Genomic DNA, 22,015 nt, shown 5'->3' on the forward strand with positions numbered 1-22,015 from the left:
TTTGGCCCCATCCTGGCATACCCTTCTGTATAAAACTTCCTAAAAAAATAGAAAGGCAATTTGTAGAAATGTTTGAGCCAGTGCTGCTTAAATACTGGAAATTGTTCTGGGTAAAAATAGGCTTCATCCCATCTGTGCCATTTTATACCCCAAGCACAGGCTTATAGAATGTTCCCAAAGTGCCTTTGACCAATGCATGTGTATGTTCTTTAAAAAAAAGGAACATTTCACTATTTGCTGACATTGTTTTCTTTTCAGTTGTTCTCTTCTGGCCTCCGGTGCACAAATTTCATCAGTGTTTTTTTTCCATAATTTTCTTCTGGCTTATTGTAATGATTGTACGATTATTAGAGCTACCATGTCAAGAAAAGAATGTACATCCGTGCTGATCCTGCAGTAATTACAAGTTTCTATAAATATGAAATTTTATGTGGTCATCTCCAGTGGTCTGTTATTGACCATCTAATAATTGTAGAAACAGTATACTCGCTCGAAAAGAAAAAGAAACAATGTTTTGCCAATTACAGAATAAACCCTACCTAGAAGATAATCGGTACATGACACTGCCTGGGAAGTTTTCTTTAGGCACTTCCAATGGAGCTCATGAAACACACAAAACAGCAGCTTCCCAAAGTGTTCTTCAAGTGAGAAGCGGGAGCGACGAGAACTATTCACTCAACTTAAGTACGTCATAAAGTGCAATGAAGCACATTTTACTACATTATGCATTTATATGAGCATGTTTTAAAAATGGCAAGAATTTCTAATCAAATGTTCAACTTTGAAATTATGGCTTGAATGTAATTCCAATATGAACGGTTTCTTTGAATGTGTGGCGGTAGTTTACATCTGTAGCACTACTCATTATTTAGTGTCATTTATGTATGTATGTAGATATGCCTGTGGGTGACATTTTTATAGCACAGCCTAGCAAAAAGACAGTGGCACACTACAGAGTTAAAAACAGAAAGATAATCAGAGAGCAAATCTAGGTGGTGGGTGCCTGGATCTCAGCGGGGAGTAATGGTACTTTGTTGTTATGGTGTTTTTTAAGGAATTGTCATTTCAAGCTCTTTCTTAAAATACATGAGGAGGAGTGGTGAAATTCAGTGTTTTTTTTGTTTAAAACATTACACTTTCACTGAAATTTCACCTAACTATAAAATCATTTTAACCATTGTTTTTTTCCAGTAACTTTCTTTAGTGTTCATAACATAAATAAATATTTTATTACCATATTTAAAGCCTTCCCCCAGACACGCAGGGCCTGCGGCCAGATCCTGCATCCAACCCCCATAGGCAGCTAACCTCCTACCGTTGCATGTGTAGCTGTCCACAGGGACTGGCCTGCCATGCTGTCTTCTGGCATGCGTGGAGTGCAGTTTGTCTCCCAGGCCACGCCCAGACAGAGCCCAGTTCCCATGGCGGATTGCTTTTATTTAAAAAAAAAAAAAAGAAAAAGAAATGGAAAAAGCCCACATGACTCCATCCCCGGTGGCCTTTTTTTTTTTTTAAGGGAAGAGAGGCTAGCAGCCCCCACCTCCAGGCCTTTACTGCCTTGGGGATTATTCTCCCGGGGCCAACCATATATTAAGAGAGGATGTGGATGTCTGGCCCCCCTCCACAACCCACTAAGTATCCCTTGGGTGGCCTTATTCAGCTTGCTGCTGAAATGGGGCAGCAGGGTCCTTAACAGGCTCAGAAAGGGGGTGAGGCAGGCCTCCCTCGCCTTTTTTAAAGTATTGACACCAAGGGATGGTGTCCCCGGGGCTTTAACAGGCTCAGTGAGGGGGCCCTCCTATTAGTATTGTTAGTATTGGCCCTGGTGGCCCCCTGGGCCTGAACAAGCTCAGGAAGTGTTTAGGGTTCCTCCCTTTTTATATTTAAATATTGACACCCCCACCCCAATATGTTTTTCTAATTTCAAATTCAAGATAAGGGACTAGTAGTAGCAAGCCAGTCTGAACGCTTGCTCCCTTGGGAGGTTTATTACAGTGGAAGCGATTTCGCCCAAGTCCTCCCGGATGCTCTATTTTTAAAATTTGGTTTGCAGGACTCTTTCAAGAGTCCAGATATGCAAATATTTTTGTACCTTAATTTCTAAGAAATTACTAAACAGATTTACAACAAATTACAAAAAGTACGCTGCCTGCACCGAAATCTAGCTTCCAGACAAATTTGGCATAATTCCATTCAGCAGTTTTTGCAGTAGCACTTCCAAAAAGAAGCCCATAGAAAATGGGGGAATTTGGGTTTGGGACCCCCCTTTTATTTTTGCCCTGGCTTAACAGATCACCCCAAAGCTTGAGGTGAGTGATTTTTTTTTTTCAAGTTTCATTGAAGATTTGATAAATGGCGCCAAAGTTCTAAGCAAAATGCTCTTTCTATGGAAAAACAGACCTTATTATAACTACACTTATCTATAACTACCCAGTAGCGATTTAAATATATATATCATCATCAGTATTCCTGTGATATTTATATCTTTGTGGATGTAAAGATCTCCTTTGTTCAATTCTCCTAATACTTCCATTTTCTATACCAGCTTTTCATGGCCATTAACAATTTCATTTGCATACGTTATATATTGAAAGAGTACATTAAACAGTGTACACACAAGATGCATGAATGTTTGTTTACTTTTATTAAACCTATGAAATATATGAATCATTAACTTGTAATATGTTTCGGCTGCAATTCAAATTGAGATCACACACTTGTCAATGTGTTTATTACTTTAAAAGTGTTTGGAACATGGATCTGCTGATAAGACGAATAATTGTTCAAAATGTATCATTACTCTTCAGTTGTGATGCATATGTTTTACCCATAAACCTCAGTGAAAACATACTTAGAGTAATTAGCAAATCACAAGCTGACTGTGATGAAGTCTTAGAATTACATTTTCATAAGATTTTGCAAGTTAGATCAGAACACTGGGTACTGGTAACAAGGATGGAGGCATAGGCAGCACAGTTAAAACCTTTAGCTTTAAGAAAACAAATTGTAAACATAGACACATTACCAACTATATCAAGGGTGACCTGGTATGCAGATAGGTCTTTATAACATATATCCATGAATTTGTAGCATACTATACATCTTGGTTGGATCAGAAAATACCATTTTGTCTAATCACATCCATTCATGAATTTTCATAAAAAGTAATAATCTGAAGAGGTTTATTATCTGTTTCTGTTTCCTGTTCTACTTTGCTAAGACGCTTGCTCATTTACTCTTTGCTTTTCTATAACTTTATTTTGCTGGTCTTTCCTCCTTTCTTCATCCTGTGACTTTCTGATTTTCGGAATGATTGAAGATTTCGGCAGAAGTGCAAGCGCGCCATTACTAGGTACTGTATTTGCTGTGGTTAATGATTTGCCTCCTCTGTTTGAAGTCGGTATTTTTTCTTTAAAATCACTATGGTGCATTTTAATGTTCAGACGTTAATTTTTTATGAGCACAATGATAAAGGATTGAATTAACACAAACCGAAGTTTAGTTTCTAAAAATATGATGACTGAAGTGTGCTGTTAGTTCGTGATTTCTACTGGAGTATCTTCGGTCAATATTTAAGCAGAGAAAGGAGTTCTTTTGCATTATTAATAGATTCACACTTTTGAAAGTGTTTTCAGCCAGTGGTGAATGCCTAAAATCCACTGCAAAAAAATTAGAAATCTCTCTCATGCATACATCATTCCCAAGACACAGGGCGCTAGTGTCTGCTATTTGGGACCCCCCCTTTTTCTGTCCACTCATAGTACACTTATCCCTTTCTCTGTACTAGATATGCCTTTTGATAAAAGGATATACAATTAAGGGTCTTTGGAATGGTTTAGGTTGAACACATGAATGCCTGTCGTTCTACTAGTTGAAACAAGCATTTTTAGCTTAGTTCAAAAGCATTATTTTTTCAGCAGTTTAACTGATTCATATTAACGGGAACCTTTATTTAAAGAATTCTAATATGGTACAGAGTTGAGAGCTTTTTGACTCCCCCATTTCTAGTAAATGCAGGCTTAAGTCACCTGTACGTACTCATTTTTTCTCAACTGCTGTCATGGACAAAGGGTCTGCTTTTTCCTTTCCTGCCCTTTCTTATTGTTTGGCAAGGTATGAGCTGGAGCAAAATGTTGAGAGTAAGTTTGATGAGGGAGAGCTCTACCTGCTCTCTCCCATTTCCTCTTGTGGTGCTAACCAGAACATCTCTTATGCTATTATAGTTTTATCTTGTGGCAGTGAATAGTTTTGACTAGTCCTTTGAAAAATTCAGGCTGTCTGAATCTCTTCGATTTAAGCTGTGCGCCATCTTAAAATGCAAGCGTGTCTCTAATGTCAGTCGAATCAGGTGGTTTTTTTCTTGTTTGTCTTTTTTAAGTCTGATTTGAAGAAGGTATTTCATATGCGGCATGATATATTCTTTATTAATACTTAGTCCTGGCTGTGAGGAGAGCATTAAAAAACAATGTAGAATGCATGACTGTGAAATTTCAGCTCACCCTCCTCCTTTTCCCACACTCTTGTCCCAAGACTGCATCATTATTGTGGTAAATCCTTATGACACAGTAAAAGAAGGAGAGATTGTCTGAGGACCTTTATATGAGACATAAATAAACTCCCCCTGTTAGAAATGGGGTCTTTGGTTGGCAGTCAGGTTACCCCCTGTCCAAGCAAGGACCCTCACTCTAGTCAGGGTAAGTAACACACAATCCAAATTATCCTATGCCCACCCTCTGGTAGCTTGGCACTGAGCAGTCAGGCTTAACTTAGAAGGCAGTGTGTAAAGTATGTGTGCAATAAATCATACAATAACACAATATAGCACCCCAAAAATACACCACACAGTGTTTAGAAAAATATATAATATTTATCTGGGTATTTGCAGGTCAAAACGATCAAAGATGCAATATGAGTTTGTAAAGATATCACTGAAAAGTGATATGAAGTGTCTTAAGTCTTTAAAAAGCAAACAAAGTCTCTTTCAAGCACAAAGTACCTGGTTTGGAGTGGAAAATCTCCGCAGAGGGCCGCAGAGGAGGAGAGGCATGGAAAAATGGTGTGTGCGTCGGTTTCGCCCCTTCACACACGGACTTGCATCGTTATTTTCCACGCGGGGAAGTCGTGCGTCGTTTTCCGGCACGCGGGCCGTCTCCTTCTGTGGGTCGCGGGATTACCAGATGTCCCAGGGTCTGTGCATGGAATCCTAGGCTTGTTATCCGGCTGCCCATCGTTCCGGTGGGCTGTGCGTGGAATTTTCTTCCTCACGGCAGGCTTTGCTTCGATTTCCTCTTTGGAAGTCGGGCGGCGTTGTTCAGGCGAGGCCGTGCGTTGAAGTTCCGGTCACACCGCAGGCGTCGCGTCGAGCGGCGTCTTTCCGGATCAGCGTGCAGTGAATTTTTCACCACGGAGCAAGCTGTGCGTCTAATTTTTCGGCGCACGAGGAGTCCAGTTGAAAAAGAGAAGTCTTTTTGGTCCTGAGACTTCAGGGAACAGGGGGCAAGCTCTATCCAAGCCCTTGGAGAGCACTTTTACAGCAAGACAAGAGTTCAGCAAGGCAGCAGGCCAACAGCAAGGCAGCAGTCCTTTGTAGAAAGCAGTCAGGTGAGTGTTTGAGCAGCCAGGCAGTTCTTCTTGGCAGGATGCAGGTTCTGGTTCAGGTTTCTTCTCCAGCAAGTGTCTGAGGTGGTAGGGCAGAGGCCCTGTTTTATACCCAAATGTGCCTTTGAAGTGGGGGAGACTTCAAAGAGTGGCTAAGAAGTGCACCAGGTCCCCTTTCAGTTCAATCCTGTCTGCCAGGGTCCCAGTAGGGGGTGTGGCAGTCCTTTGTGTGAGATCAGGCCCTCCACCCTCCCAGCCCAGGAAGACCCATTCAAAATGCAGATGTATGCAAGTGAAGCTGAGTACCCTGTGTTTGGGGTGTGTCTGAGTGACTGCACAAGGAGCTGTGAACTAAACCTAGCCAGACGTGGATTGTAAGGCACAGAAAGATTTAAGTGCAAAGAAATGCTCACTTTCTAAAAGTGGCATTTCTAGAATAGTAATATTAAATCCAACTTCACCAGTCAGCAGGATTTTGTATTACCATTTTGGCCATACTAAATATGACCTTCCTACTCCTTTCAGATCAGCAGCTACCACTTCAATACTGTATGAGGGCAGCCCCAATGTTAGCCTATGAAGGGAGCAGGCCTCACAGTAGTGTAAAAACGAATTTAGGAGTTTTACACTACCAGGACATGTAAACTACACAGGTACATGTCCTGCCTTTCACCCGCACAGCACCCTACTCTAGGGGTTACCTAGGGCCCACATTAGAGGTAACTTATATGTAGAGAAAGGGGAGGTTTAGGCTTGGCAAGTACTTTTAAATGCCAAGTTGAGGTGACAGTGAAACTGCACACACAGGCCTTGCAATGGCAGGCCTGAGACAAGGTAAAGGGGCTACTTAAGTGGGTGGCACAACTAGTGCTGCAGGCCCACTAGTAGCATTTAATCTACAGGCCCTAGGCACATATAGTGCACCTTACTAGGGACTTATAAGTAGATTAAGTAGTCCAATTGAGTATGATCCAAAGGTACCATGTTTAAATGGAGAGAGCATATGCACTTTAGCACTGATTAGCAGTGGTAAAGTGCACAGAGTCTAAAAACCAGCAAAAATGAGGTCAGAAAAAGAGAAGGAGGAAGGCAAAAAGTCTGGGGATAACCCTGCAGAAGGGCCATTTCCAACACCCCAAAAACCCAGTTCAGATATTGGACCGGAAGAAAAACAAATACTTTCTAAATGTATCCACGGCTAGTCATTATCTTTAGCTCACTATTTAGTAGTATCAGGGGATAAAACAACAGGGGCATGTTTGTTTATGAAATCAGATACATTTATTAGCCACTAACTATAAGAATATTAAAAGGAGAATAAAGTGAGGAGTGGAATGCCTAACCATTCCATTTAGGGGGGTGGAATACCAGTGGCATGCTGGTTTGTAAAATCAGGTACATTTATTATCTATCAACTGCTAAAATATTAGAAGGGGAAAAAGTTGTGGAGTGAAATACCTAACTATTCCTTGAAGGTCTGTGGCAGTAGCCATTAATAGGAGCTCTTTGCTAGTCCATTAAGAAATGTAAACAAGGTGAAGACCTGAATTTCACATTTTAGAAAACTGACAGAAGTTTCCAATTGATCTAGTCTCTTTCCTGGAGAAAAAAACGTAAACAATGAGATACACCCCCTTGTCGTTACTGGAAAATAGCTTCACATGGTTGGGTATGTACATTGGATCATTACATTAAAAAAGAAAATAAAAGTGGAAAGTGCTCCCTGCAACAGAATGTGTATCTCTATGACTTATGCTAAATGCCATGTATCGTAAGTACACTGAGTTGTTAGTGGCAGCAGTTCGCTTTTCATGCATTTTATAGAGCTTCAGGGTTGCTAGGTTGAGGCTCAGCAGGGATTCCTGACCTTAGGTAAAGTGTGGGCAACATGTGGTGAGCACATTAGTAAAAGCTGTAAGATCTCCAGCTTAGGAGAGTGCTGTTGGAGCAATCCACTGTCATTGAATCTTCACGAAGCAGTGTAGGCACTCCACCTTGTTCTTTTGAAAGAAGGATAGAGTTCCTGTCAGACTGTGTAGGGAAACTGCAAGAGTCTTGTGTAGCTGTTCTGATCTTTGGGTTTACTGAGTAAAAAATAAATGGAGCCTCTACAGCTTTAGCAATTAAAAACTTCCCTGAAGTGGACTCATTTGAAAACTGGTGAATTCTTTGGTAACTGCATGAGTAAATGATACATTGGCAGATCAGATGGTTAACCATACCTTAAACTGGAGATAAAGCTTCATGTAAAGACATGTTTTCAGCTGACAATGCAAAATGTATGCATCAAATAATGGAAGAAATACCAGAGGGTTGCTTTCCTGATGGCTAAGTTAGATCATAACTTATGTGCCTTTCATGTATGTTCCTGATATTGTCACACACTTAAGGCACCTGCTATTTTCTTCCATTTGAGCATTACATCTTCAATTCTGCTGAGCTACAACACAGACATCTCTAGTATTCATTAAAAATATTGAGTTGATGAAAGCTGAATAGGATCCTCTGTCAAACATTAGTACAAAATAAGGTGTGGAGATTTGCTTTGCCAAAGCAGTGTTTTGTATATTTTTTTCTTGTCTGCTGTATCTGTTCTGATTTACTGTGCTGAAGAACACAATACTTAAAGACTGCATCTTCTTTTATGAGACAGTATATCTCTGTTGTGTGAAAAAGTGCTTAAATATTACCGTGGCATCTAACTTTTCTCCTGGTGTGCATTAGTCAGTTGTCTACATCTCAACCTTACTGTGACTATATTTGCCAAAGGCTTAGAGGAAATGAGATCTGTTGCATTGAAAGACGTTTCCTGTACTGCAGTAACTGTCAGTAACTGTCAGGGAGCGAAGGCAGGGCTTAGTGATTCCAGAGGTAGTTGTTTAGCCATTTTAGTAGTAAGCTTCATGCACGTTGTTTTAGCATACTAGGTCTGCCGGTGTGCACTTTCAACTAGATATGTTTTATTCAGCTCTGCTTTATTATTTTTACAGCAGTGACTTTCACGGTCTTGTTTTATTTTCTTCTTTCTGACTGTTTTTGCCTAGGCCAGCGCTTTATTCTCAGACCAGACATTCTTGCTCACTCTGTGCTTCTTCCAAGGCTATAGGAAGATAGGTTGCCGGTGAACGTTGTATGAGTTTAGTCTCTGATATTCGCAGAAAAGAAACATCCTTACATAGGGACAGTTTCTTAGAATATCTGCTCTTTTATTATAAAAACACTTCCCTGTCCTTTATACGTTATAGAGAGATTCCAGCCAGAGAACCACGACTGTATGCTGATTGCCGAATGCTCTGCCACAGATGCTAATGCAGAATTCAGGCCTTTGCTCAGGTAACACATAGCAAGTAGATAAAGCAAGGTGATACCAGGTGACTCAAGTTATAACTGAGGCCACTAAACAACACAGGACATGAGATGGACAAGAACACATTATGATCAAAGTAAGGGAGGTACTGGTAATACAAACAAAAGTTTTTGTGGTAGCGTAGAGAAACTCTTTGGACTGACATCAGCAGATTACTCTTAAAAGTCCTACAGCAAAGTTGTAGTAGGGCCTGCTGTATAGTGACTGTTATACTCAGTGCAAATGTGACCGAGACGGCCAACACTGAAGACAGAGAAGACTGGGTGCAGCAACTGAAGTTTTTTCTTACCTGATCGGAATGGAGAACAAGCCAGATGCCACACTGTACACAAATAGAGACTGAAAAGACAGTGGACTGATTTAGGAATGGAACAGAAATTCAGAGTGGAAGAGTAACTCAAATACAGCAATCAGACCAGAAGGACACCAGAACAAATAGTTATGAGCAGGGCTTCAAAAATAAAAAAACAAGACTCAAGGGCAGACTGTAGCCAAGAGGCACTGGCACAAGTAATGTCACATTTGTACAGGAAACTGGAACTAGAATTCAGAGCAAGGAACTCAAGGCTGTACTAAACAGGCAGTGGAAAAATATGCCCCTTTAGTACAGGGAATCTGGAACTAGGATTCAGAGCAAGGAACTTGAAGCTGTACCAACAGGTACTGGTACAAGAAATGCCTCCTTGATACATGGAAACTGGAACTGGGATTCAGAGCAAGGAACTCAAGGCAGTACCCAGCAGGCATAGGAACAAGAATGCCTTGTTGGTACAGGGATACTGGAACTAGGATTTGGAGGAAGGAACTCAAGGATGTACCCGGTAGGTACTGGACAGGTTATGCCATGCTAGTACATGATATAAACACAGGAATTCAGAATGGAAAATAAATTCAGAACACAAAAATAAAGGAAACCTCTGCCAACTCAGCAAATACATGATCAGAAGCCCAATGCCCGATAAGAAAAACAGAGAAATCTGGAAAGCAGGCTAGAGAGGAAGTTAAGACTGAGAAACAACGAAAAAACATATACACACAACTGCTGCTCAGGGCAGCCTCAAGAAAACGGGATACTGCAAAAAGCAGGAGCAGGAATCACAAACTCCTCTCAAAGTTTCAAGGATTCAGGAGTGCAGGCAGTTGAAGAGAAAAGCAGGAGCATCCAGCAACAGCAGTCTCAGCATGAGTTCTAAAAGCAGAAGCCAGGCTTAAATCCCTCCTCCCAGCTAACAGCCACACAGGGTGATTAGAATTCAGAAAAAGGAATGAGCAGGCTACAGCACAGTGCAGGTGAGAACAGTCAAAGTCCCTCCTCCATCTCTCTAAGTGAAGGAGTGCACAGCGGTTCCAGGAAGCAACCAGTGGGCAGAACGAAAATCCGGAGTGGAACTTGGATCAGATCCTAATTTGTAATATGACAGGGATTCATGCAAGGCAGCACATTGTTATGCTGGAAGTGAAGAGTTTCAGGTATAATACATTTCACCCAGTCTCCTCTCCACCGCTCTTTATCAGGTAAGGCATGCAAGTATCATAATGCATTAGTGGCTGATAAGTAAACCCTGGAAGGGAATCTGGAGTCCATCTGAGTTCCGAGAGGTTTTGAATACTGATGTTCAGCGCAGATTCCAATCTAGTGTTCATGATGGCAGCAGGCGTGCAGAAGGTATTTATGTAACGCCACCTGATAGCAGGATTGCAGAATCTTGGCAATAACTTTATCAAGTACAGTGATTGAACCCCCATGTACTGATGCGTCAGACACTTCTTTTTGTGCCAGAAGATTGTTTCTGCTATGATGTCTTGACTGTGCATAAGGATTTGTTTCACACAGGTTAGGCATGGGCACTCTTAGGGCGGCATGTACACTTAAGATACACGTAGATACATGAGTTTGCCGGGGAGTCAAACCTTGTGAAGTACTCAAGATTACTGTAGGCAGGCTGTATACTACGAAGCCAATTCAGTGGTGGAAAACAAATGGTAATATATATAAATACAAAATAGTTTACCTGTATGATTTAAAGCTTGTGGTATAATTGGCATTTGAGGTTTATTAGCCCTTGCACAACATCTGCTGAAAGGCAGTTATACAAGATCAGTGTTTGGGAAGCTTTGACGATCTGTTTGAACCAGGCGGAAAAGACAACGCTTGTGTACCATTTTTGGTTTACGTCTGGTTCTCAGCAGCTGCCTCTAAAATGTCTGTTATTGGCTTTTAGCTGTTTGATTCTATATTTGTGCACTATTTTAATTGTAATTATATAGCGCTTACTACTCCTGATGAGGCTTCAAAGAGCTTTTTGACGAGTAGCATGCAACTCCGGAACCCAAGAGGAATTAGTGGTGGATTAGTATAGGGAAATATGAGTACAGTATTAGTATTAATATGAGTTATTTTGAGCAGAGGATAAGTGAGTTTGTTAGTTGGATTGACTAGAGTAAAGGAGGGAAGAATCCAGAACTGTTAATTGGGAGTTTATAGTAATAGGATGAGGCTTGGGATGAGTAAAGGAGAGATGGCGGAGGGAGGGGGTCTGTGGAAAGAGGTTAGGTATATCATAGTAGCAGAAGGGGTTTTGGATGAGTCAAAGGTGAGATAAATGAGGGAGAATTCAGTAAGGTTGTTTGGGAGCTCATAGTAGTAAACTGAGGTGGGAAGAGCTTAGGCAGTGTTATTTTGGAGATCAAAGTAGTAAAATGAGTTTGGGATGAGTCAGAATGGGAATGGAGGATAGATTGATAGAGACATAGGGTAATTTATCTATTTTTATTTAATCATTTATTTTTTTAATGTATTTATGTAATTTGATTTATTTTTCATTTTTCTCTAGTACAGTAGGGCTAGAGTAATAAATAGATATTAAATACATAATAAGGGAATATATGTGCAAAGAATATAATAAAGGGTATAATATTGTGAGAAGTAAAGTTGTATTGTATAAACACAGACTTAAGATTTGTAATATTTGATGTTGATTATTAAGTGTACTTTTCTATCATTCATTTCTTTCCTCAATTTTTCAATAGCGAAATGCTTGTTGTTGAATAGTTACGATAACATTTGCTCATTATGATATAAAAAAGAAAGCAGGGATTCATAAGTATCTAATATAACAACTTATCTCAGAGCTATTAAGCATAGAATAATATACACATATATATGTATATACACACACACACATATTAACACATGCATACACACACGCACATATATATATATATATGTATATATATATATATATAACCATGAGTAAATATACATTGGTTAAACAGGCTTAAAGAGTATATGTATAATTTATTCTTATGAAATAGTAACTATACATATTTCTTAAAGAACTATACATATCTAGAATATACACATAATCAGATTATAAATATTTAGCAAAACAGGTATATGCAGTCCATTGCTTTTTAGATATAGTGGTTATGAAGAAAAGAGCCAACTCTTTAGTTGTCTTCTGAAGGCAAGATAGTTATCTGAGGATCTTAAATTTGGGGGGTAATGAATTCCATAGTTTTGCTGCTTGAACAAAGAAGGATGTACCACCTATTGTCTTTTTCTTGTATGGTGGTGTTTTAAGGCAGGGTGCCGATCTTGAGTGGAGGTTTCTTTGTTGAATGTATTTAGTTATTTTGTTCCTAATGAAAAGTGGTCCTGTTCCATGTATAGCTTTGTGGGTGATACAAAGTAGCTTGAAGGTGGATCTTCTGACAACCAGTAATAAGTGTAGTGCTCTCAAGGCAGTGGAGATGTGGGCTTGCGGCTTTACATGTAATAGTAGCCTGGCAGCAGAGTTCTGAATGTGTTGTCGTTTTTTCATAATAGATCGAGATGATCCATGGTAGAGGTCATTGGCATAATCAAGTTTAGATAGTGCAAGAGAAATAGTAGCCTGCACCTTGTGTGGCAATCCAAGGTGGGGGAAGATGCGTTCCAGAGTCTTCAAGGTGATGAAGCTTGATCGCACTAATTTGTCCACTTGGGCATTCGTTGTTAACTTTGATTTCATGGTAATTCCAGGGTTTTTTAACTTCCTTGGATACTTGAGGAGGTGGTCCCAGATCGTCAGGCCAGGCGCACAGTGGGTCATAATTTTTTCAGTCGCCACATGTGAGTATTTCTGTTTTAGAAGCCTTCAGTTTGAGATTGCTCCAAGTCATCCACTTATCAATGGCTCTGAAGCAACTGAAGATTTGTGAGTTTTCAATATCTTTGGGGCATTCCAATTTAAGTAGTATTTGTGTGTCTTCTGCACAGTTGTAACGTGAGTTGAAAATCATTGATCAATTCTGGTAATGACATCATGTAGATGTTGAAAAGCATAGGCAAGATGATTGATCCTTGGGGTTCCCCTGCTTTTGCGAGGTAAGGTTTGGACGAGAAGGAGGAATATAGATAATATTTGTTCTGTTTTGAAGGTAGGATGTAAACCAGTCGAGAGCAGTCCCTTCTATACCGGCTTCATGGACTCTTTAAATTAGGGTATCATGGTCAACTGTTAAAAGGCAGCTGAGAGGTCCAAGAGACGTAGTGCAGCAACTCCATTGCGGTCAACTGTGTTTTTACGAACATCCTATATTAGTATGAGTGCAGGTTTAGTGCATCTTCCTGTGCGGAATCCAGTTAGATAGTCTGAAAGTATGAAGTTGTCTTCAATGAATTGTGACATCTGGGCAAATGCTGCGCTTTCCATCAGTTTGCCCAGGAAAGGTCCATTTGTAATTGGTCTGTAGTTGTTGGGGTCATGCGGGTCTAGGTTTGTTTTCTTTAATAGCGGACGTATGTATGCCTTTTTCAGGTCTTCAGGAAAAGTTACTGTAGTTAAAGAGATATTGATGATGATTCTTACAGGTGTGGCAGCAGAAGTACATAAAAGAATGTTCTTGAAGATGTGTGGTCAGTCAACAAGGGTCAGAAGGGTGGCGGGAAGACCTGCTTGTTTTGGCCAAATCCATAAATTCACCTTGTGACATTTGTTTGAAGGAGTGCAGAGGCTGGGTTGGTTTACTCTAGGAGGGGGATTTAGGAAATTGGTTAGTGTTGATGGTTTTCTTCTGTTTTAAATAGGAGTCCAATATGTCTGCCTTGGTTGTGTAATGAATTAGTTGTGTAATGAATTGCCAGTTTGTTTGTGAAATCTTGAATAGTGGGATGACTTACTTCCATGTATTTAGGTTTTCGAAATTCTTTGAGAATTTTATAAAGTTCTTTAGCTGCAGATTTAGAAATTTGAATTAAGTCTGAGTAGTACCTTTTTTGGCTTTTTTGATTGATAATTTGTATATTCGGTTAAGTTTGTGTAGCTTTAGTTTGTCTTGAATGTTTTTCGTTTTCTGCCAGGTCCACTGCAGCCTTCTGATTTGTTGCTTTATCTTTTAAGTCCTGTGTTTTTCCAAGGTGTTGGTTTTCTTTTGTCCTGTTTAGTTTTTCTGAGGGGTATTAGGATATCAAGAACTTCCTGTAGCCACTCATAAAGTTTTTTAACAGAATTTATTGTTTGTAGATCTATGTTGGCTGTTAGTGTTTCTAAATCTTCAAAAATGAATTTGCTCTATGGTCGATAAATGTATGTATGTAAGGTGCTATGGGGTGTGTGTTGATTTGTTTTGTTTTATGGCGGAAAGTTACCAAAAGGTGGTCTGACCATGTAGTTGGCATGATACTTTGACCTTTGACCCCCTGTAGACAGAATTCCCCCTCCTATCCAGTGCGCACAAGAATAATTTTTTTAACTTTAATTTTATTTTAACTAATTTTACAAAAAGGCAATTGAAAATGACACGCTCTGCATTGAGGTGCCACAAAGATAAAATTGCCCAATCCGTTTGATGGACCCTTCTCTCTCTCACCATTTCCTGCAAAATCATTGGGGCTCAGAATCATTAGGACCAGAATCACGGTTATTTCACATTCAGTTAAAATTGCCAGAATGGTAACTTTCTATCTCCACATTTACTGGATAACTCAATACCTTAACTCATCAGATCAGCGCTAAATAGGAGTAAACACACTGGCCATTTCCAGACTTGATTTTTATACTGTATGGTTTTCCTTCAACATTAATTACACTGCAAAGTCATTCTACACTCTGCTACCAGGCTGGTTCATTCCGCAAAGAAATATATCTGATAGAGACTTCTAGTTGCAGATTCCTTACCTTGGAATTTCCCCCCAGGCGTCAGACTGGATCCGGAGATTTTTCTTCGAGCAATACCCTTGCGTGTCGGTAGGTGTCGTTGGTCGACTCCGCAGGCGTCTTAGGCGTTGTGGTCCCCTTGATGACGTCGGGAGTAGTACATAGATGCCGCCCTTGCGCAGTGGCGGCAGTTCTTTTCTTTCCGCGCCTTGCTCTGATCCGGAGAAGAGCTACCCTGGCTAATTTTTGGCTGAATTCGACCGTTTTGTTTAGTTTTTTCTGTGCGACTTTGGTGCGTCGAGGATGTCCCCGAAGACCGGGTTCAAGCCTTGTGAGGACTGCCATCGGACGATGTTGATGATGGTTCCTCATTGCGTTTGTCTGTGGTGCCTCGAGCGCGACCACAATCCAAAGTCGTGCTCCGAGTGCCGGGCCATGCACCCGAAGGCTTTGAGGGAGCGATCCCTAAAGCTAATGGCGGCCCGGCACTCGACTCCGCTTATGTCCCGGTCTCGTTCGAGAGGAAGGTCTCCAGATTGGTCACAGAGTCATCACCACTCGTCTTCTTCTAAATCTTCGGGTCAAGGTAAGAAGAAGAAGTCGAAGAAGTCCCATCCTCCCCGACTTTGACCCGTCGCTCTGCCGACACGACGCAGGAAGAGCGTCCACGCACTAGGCCTCTGTCCTCAGAGCCTGTGCCTTGGTCGGCTCCGTGCTTCCCCAAGTTTCCCGGAGCGACCCCCACCCAATTTAAAGAGTTTTACGAGGCCATGCGCCTCATATTTGGGCGGGCCGACCACGAAATGGCGCCTTGGGGCCCAAGGGGTCCAGCTGGGGGGCCTTCAGGTTCCGCGCCGGCGGCCTAGGCTCCGGCCACCGAGGTCACCTCTGGATCCATGCGCCAGTCGCACCCTTGAGACCTTCCCCGGCGCCAGGTCGATTATCGACGCTCCCGAAGTCAGTGATGCCCACTATCGACGTTGACCCAATTCTTATCTCCGATGACTCAGAGTCGGAGCGGCGTCGGCCGACGCCACCTTAGGCTTCGATGTGGCTTATTCGCCCCAGGTCAGATTCTGACCCTTTTGTTCTATGGGTACGAATGTGGGGAGGAATTGGAGGGGTCCCTGGACCCTTATGAATACCAGGATGACCCTACTATGGACTGGGCATAGGAATTGGGAGAAAACAGTGGACTGGATACTTCTCCTGACGCTGATGCTGTCTCCTCCTACTGTGGCTACGGCGGAGGGAACAACTTATGGTATGGTGGTCAGTAGGACAGCTGAGCTCCTTGGCTATGAGCTTCCTACTGAAGAGGTCAGGTCTAATCTTCTGACGGAGGTGCTTCAGCCTGGGGCTTCTACTTCAGAACGCCTTTAATGAAGCCCTCACCGATGTCCTTTTGGGTACATGGTCCAAACCCAACACAGGGGCTCCTGTGAACAGGACTATTGCACGCAGCCATCGGCCCGCTCCGAACGACCCTAAATTCCTGTCCCAGCACCCCACGCCTGAGAGTCTTGTTATCCAGGCTTCCTCTTCTTCAGGGGCATTCCCTTCTGCACCCCCGGATAGGGAATCTAAAAGGCTGGAACAGTTTGGCAAGAAGTTGTTTTCTTCCTACAGTCTCACGCTGTTCTGTGAACCCCGCATGCCTTTTGGGCCTCTGTACCCACTCTTTGTGGGACACTGTTGCGCAAGTCCTGCTGCAGATACCGGAGGAGGCCCGTGCTATTGTCTCCCAAGCTGTGAACGATTGGAGAGACGCGGCAAGGTTCACAATCCGTTGTGGGCTTGATACGACTGACTCTCTGGGCAGATCGGTTGCTACGACAGTGGCCTTATGGCGCCACGCCTTGTTACGTACTTCTGGTTTATCAGGGGATGTCCAACAGTCACTCATGGACATGCCCTTTGATGGCACCTGTCTCTTCGGAGACAAAGCGGCCTTGGAGAGATTCAAGGACTCCTGGGCTACGGCTCGGTCCCTTGGTCTTTCCTCAGCCCCTCGCTCACCACAGTCCACTTTTCGCCCCTTTCGTGGACATGGAAGTGGCTCCCTGTCGCATCCTCCACACAGCCACCGTGCCTCACACGCTGGTCAGCCTATGCATGGCCGAGGACGCGGAATCCCACGTGGCTGTGGGACAGGGAACCAGTGGTCTGTCCAGTCCACCTCTGGCCCCACTGCAGCCCCTAAACCCTCCTAGTCCGTGCCCTCACTCCCACCCAGTTGGTGGCAGGATTCGCCATCACCTGCCCAACTGGGAACATATCACCACGACAGGTGGGTTTTGCAGATCGTTCGAAAGGGCTACTCCTTCCCTTTAGAATCTGCTCTGCCACCCATGCCACCATCCTTCCATCACCTTCCAGAGGATCATTTGGGGCTTCTCCGCCAGGAAATCGCAGCTCTGTTGGCCAAGGAAGCTATAGAAAAGGTCCCTGTGCCAGAAGTAGGTCGTGGTTGTTATTCCCGCTACTTTCTGATATCAAAGAAGGAAGAGGACTTACGTCCTATCCTAGACCTTCGGGACCTAAGCTACTTCCTCAAGAAGGAGAAACTCAAAATGCTCACCCTGGCTCAGGCCCTGTCTGCCTTAGACCCAGGGGTACTGGATGGTAGCGTTGGGCTTGCAGTATGCTTATTTCCACATCCCCATCCTGCCTGCCCACAGATGTTACCTACGATTCGTGGTAGGTCACGAACACTTTCAGTTTACCATGCTCCCCTTTGGCCCCTCGGGTGTTCACAAAAGTGATGGCGGTGGTTGCAGCTCATCTGCGCAGGTTAGGGGTTTCAGTCTTCCCCTACCTCGACGACTGGCTATTGAAGGCGGACTCGCCCCAGAAAGTCGTCTCCCACCTTCAGACTACGGCGAACCTCCTGCACACTCTGGGGTTCACTATCAACGTGCCGAAGTCACACCTGACTCCCTCTCAGTCGCTCCCTTTTATCGGGGCAGTTCTGCACACAGTGCAGTTTCGGGCTTATCCTCCTGAAAAACGAGTCCAAGACATTCAGGCTATGATTCTGATCTTTCGGCCTTGGTCCTGGGTTTCGGTGAGACTGACTATGAGGCTGCTGGGCCTCATGACCTCCTGCATCCTGCTAGTAACACATGCCAGATGGCATAGGCGGGCTCTGCAGTGGGACTTGAAGTTCCAATGGGCACAGCATCAGGGGAATCTCTCCGACCTGGTCCAGATCTCGGAGGGAACTGTGAAAGACCTGCAATGGTGGCTTTTTAATCCCATTTGGGTCCACGGCAGATCCCTCTCCCTTCCCCAACCAGATCTCTCTATAGTGACAGATGCGTCACTTCTGGGTTGGGGTGGCCACATGGGAGAGGTGGAGATCAGAGGCCTCTGGTCTGTGGCGGAGTAGGGGCTCCGAATAAATCTGCTGGAGGTCTGGGCGATCAGGCTTGCGTTGAAAGCATTCCATCCCTCTCTCAAAGGGAAAGTGGTGCAGGTGTTCATGGTCAATACTACTGCCATGTGGTACTCCAACAAACAGGGCGGAATAGGGTCCTGAACCCTTTGTCAGGAGGCACTAGGCCTCTGGACATGGCTGTAACATTAGGGCATTACCGTGATGGTTCAACATCTGGTGGGCTCCCTCAACACCAGAGCGGACGAACTCAGCTGTTGACGCACAGTGGATTACGAATGGCGTCTCCATCCGGAGGTGGCGCAAGGTCTCTTTCAGCAGTGGGGAGAGCCTTGGTTAGATCTGTTCAATATCAGCTGTTTTGCACACTGGAGTTTCCAAGGCGGCACTCGCTCAGTGACGCCTTTCGTCTCGAGTGGAACTCCGGCCTCCTTTACGCCTTCCCGCCTATCCCTCTTCTGCCCAGAGTTCTCAAGAAAATCAAGAACGGCTGGGCCCCAAGTCATCTTGGTGGCTCCGGACTGGGCTCGGAGAGTGTGATATCCAGAGCATTGAGCATGTCCATGGATCCTCCACTCAGACTGCCTCCTCAGGCAGATCTTCTGTTGCAGCAACAGGGGACAGTTCTTCACCCGAACCTGTCCAACCTCTGCCTTCATGCGTGGAGATTGGGTGGCACCAGTTGACGGCTTTTGCCTTTTTACCCGAAGTCTGCAATGTTATCTTGGCAGCCAGGTGTCCATCAACTAAAACAGTACACGCCTGTCGTTGGAATAAAGTTGTGGCATGGTGTACCAACAAATCTGTTGATCCTCTTTCTGCCCCTCTGTCCGAGGTTCTTCTGTTCATTCTTTCTTTAGCCTAGCAGGGGTCTGCTTTGTGCACCCTTAAAGGGTATTTATCTGCCATTTCGGCCTTTCTTAGGCTACCTGATCAGCCCTCACTCTTTAAATCTCCTATTGTGAGTAGATTCCTAAAAGGGCTCACCCATTTATTTCCTCCCACGCTATTTATCATGCCTCAGTGGGACCTTAATCTTGTACTTACTTATTTGATGTGTATCCCCTTTGAGCCAATGCATAATTGTCCCTTGCAGCTCCTCACCTTCAAAACCGTCTTTCTAGTCGCTATCACCTCTGCTCGCTGGGTGAGTGAGCTACAGGTCCTTTCCTCAAAACCTCCATACTTGTCTGTGCACCCTGACAAAGTTGTGCTGCGCACTAGGGCATCCTTCCTTCCTAAGGTGGTTACACCCTTTCATGTAGGCAAGTCCATCACTTTGCCTACTTTCTACACCCCCCCACATCCTTCCCATGAGGAGGAGAGACTCCACCGTCTGGACCCAAAAAGAGCTTTGGCATTCTACCTCAATCGTACTAAAGATTTCCAGGTAGACGATCAACTCTTCGTTGGGTATGTGGGTGCGAAAAAAGGAAAGGTGGTGCAAAAGTGTACCATCTCTCGATGGGTGTTTCTTTGCATCAAAATCTGCTATGCTTTGGCCAAAAAGCAACCTCCTGAAGGCTTGCGTGCTCATTCCACCAGAGCAACTGCTGCTTCCACTGCGTTATCACGCGGAGTTCCTCTCCTGGATATCTGCCAGGCGACTATGTGGGCGGCCCTGCACACGTTTGCTAAGCACTACTGCCTGGACAGTCAGGTCCATCGAGACGTCTATTTTGGTCGTTCGGTCCTACAGGACTTTCTAGCATGATCTTGGTTCGCAGCCCACCACCGAGGATGGCACTGCTTGGGTATCTATTCTAAGGTAAGGAATCTGCAACTAGAAGTCTCTATCAGATGTACAAGTTACTTACCTTCGGTAACAAAATATCTGGTAGAGACATATTCTAGTTGCAGATTCATTACCGCCCACCCATCCTCCCCGCTTGCGAACTGATTTCTAGGGACAGGGATTCCCCCTTTTCAGGTCCTTAGCTCTGGTGCCCCAATCTCAGTGTTCTTAGCGGCTCTGCGCTCTGGCGTGGAAAGTCGTTAAAAGAAACTGACATCTCTGCGCGAGGGTGGCGTCTGTGTACTACTCCCGATGTCATCATGGCGACTACGACGCCTGCGGAGTCGACCAACGCCACCTACCGAAGCGCAAGGGTATTGCGTGAAGAAAAATCTCCGGATCCAGTCTGACGCCCGGGGGGAAAATTCTAAGGTAAGGAATTTGCAACTAGAATATGTCTCTACCAGATATTTTGTTACTGAAGGTAAGTAACTTGTACGTTAACATCACTCCAGACCTCTTCCAAGTTATGAGTATGTACTTCAAAATCTGCTGACTAGCACTCAAGGCCAAGAGCAACACTAGTCTACAATACTTCACTCACACACTCAAAATATCTGCAGTCCTAGAGGGACTGAGGAGCCAAAGGGCCTGATTTATATATTGGCGGAGAGGGTACTCCATCGCAATGCATTTACATGCGGACAGACCCTAGAGTTAATTATGTTGGAGACTACTCTGCCTCCAACATGATTAATCCCATCCGACGGCCCTGGGGAGAAAGGGCCATGAAAGAAATGACTACATGTCTGCCCGCCCAGTTTAAGTAGGCGGACATATAGTCATTTTTTACTGTTCCTTACTGCCATATAAAACATGGTGGTAAGGAACAGTAAGAACATTAACATTATAATACTCTCCCTACTCATAGGAGAAGCATTACTTTTTTCCTTTTAAAAAAGAAAATACTATTTTGGGATTTTCTTTTTTAAAAGAAGATAATAATGCTGTCCTTCAGACACAGCCCCGTAGCAAACCATAAAATACATTGACTGGAACCGCTGTGATGCAGTTCCTGCCATTGCCTTTATAATTGACGACCAAATAGGCGGTCTTGCTAGATCTGGCGGGGGAGCAGTCTAGCAGGCGTACAGACCTCCACCAGGTCAAGGGAGATTAACTCTGTCCCCCATAATATAAATTAAGCCCAAAGCCCCACCCCCTTGCCACTGGAAGTTCCAGAATCTGGACTGCCCGAAAGCAACACTTCTCTATACAAGCCACCTATGCATGCAATTCTGCCAATCTAACCCTCAAATTAAAAATTCTATTTCAACTTGCCAGTTTGAGAAAACAACTCAAAGTGCACTTGTTCAGACAGTTTCTAACTTAGAGTTAACTTGATTGAATTGGATGTTTTACACCTTTTTATTCTTCCATAAAGAGTGCCACTGTTTCTGACTCCGCATGTATTATGCTTCCCGAGAATTCCTTTGTTTAAGATTTGGTGATTGTTACCTTGTCCTCCATTTTGATGTAACCCTATTGGTGTGTCGTGTATGTTAATACCTATTGGTCAAGGTGTGTTATATAAGTGTAAAAATCAATTGACAACTAGCCTGCATCAACACAATCGTGTATTCATACATCATCTGGGTACTCATTAAAACCTATAACTGTCAGACCCAAGTCTTCCTCAAGTGGAGACTAGTTTAAGCTTCAAATTCAGTTATATTCAGCTTTGTGTCTTATGTAGAGTCTGCAGTTATTTAATGCAG

The 22,015-nt window shown here is 43.5% G+C and overlaps 1 protein-coding gene across 10 annotated transcripts in view; it reads left to right on the plus strand.

Annotated features, from left to right (window-relative positions):
- The window catches only part of PPFIBP2 (PPFIA binding protein 2), a 1,142,047-nt gene that overhangs the window by 1,035,785 nt on the left and 84,247 nt on the right, over window positions 1-22,015 (plus strand). For 7 of the 10 annotated variants that reach the window (XM_069223543.1, XM_069223546.1, XM_069223548.1 and 4 more), the window contains 2 exons: window positions 528-684; window positions 3,320-3,352. In XM_069223543.1, coding sequence (XP_069079644.1) covers window positions 528-684; window positions 3,320-3,352 — 190 coding nt within the window. The remainder of the gene's footprint in view (window positions 1-527; window positions 685-3,319; window positions 3,353-22,015) is intronic. The other 3 variants (XM_069223551.1, XM_069223550.1, XM_069223552.1) reach the window with 1 other exon arrangement.

The sequence above is a fragment of the Pleurodeles waltl genome, chromosome 3_1, assembly GCF_031143425.1.
Source record: "Pleurodeles waltl isolate 20211129_DDA chromosome 3_1, aPleWal1.hap1.20221129, whole genome shotgun sequence".
In the NCBI taxonomy this organism is placed as follows: domain Eukaryota; kingdom Metazoa; phylum Chordata; class Amphibia; order Caudata; family Salamandridae; genus Pleurodeles; species Pleurodeles waltl.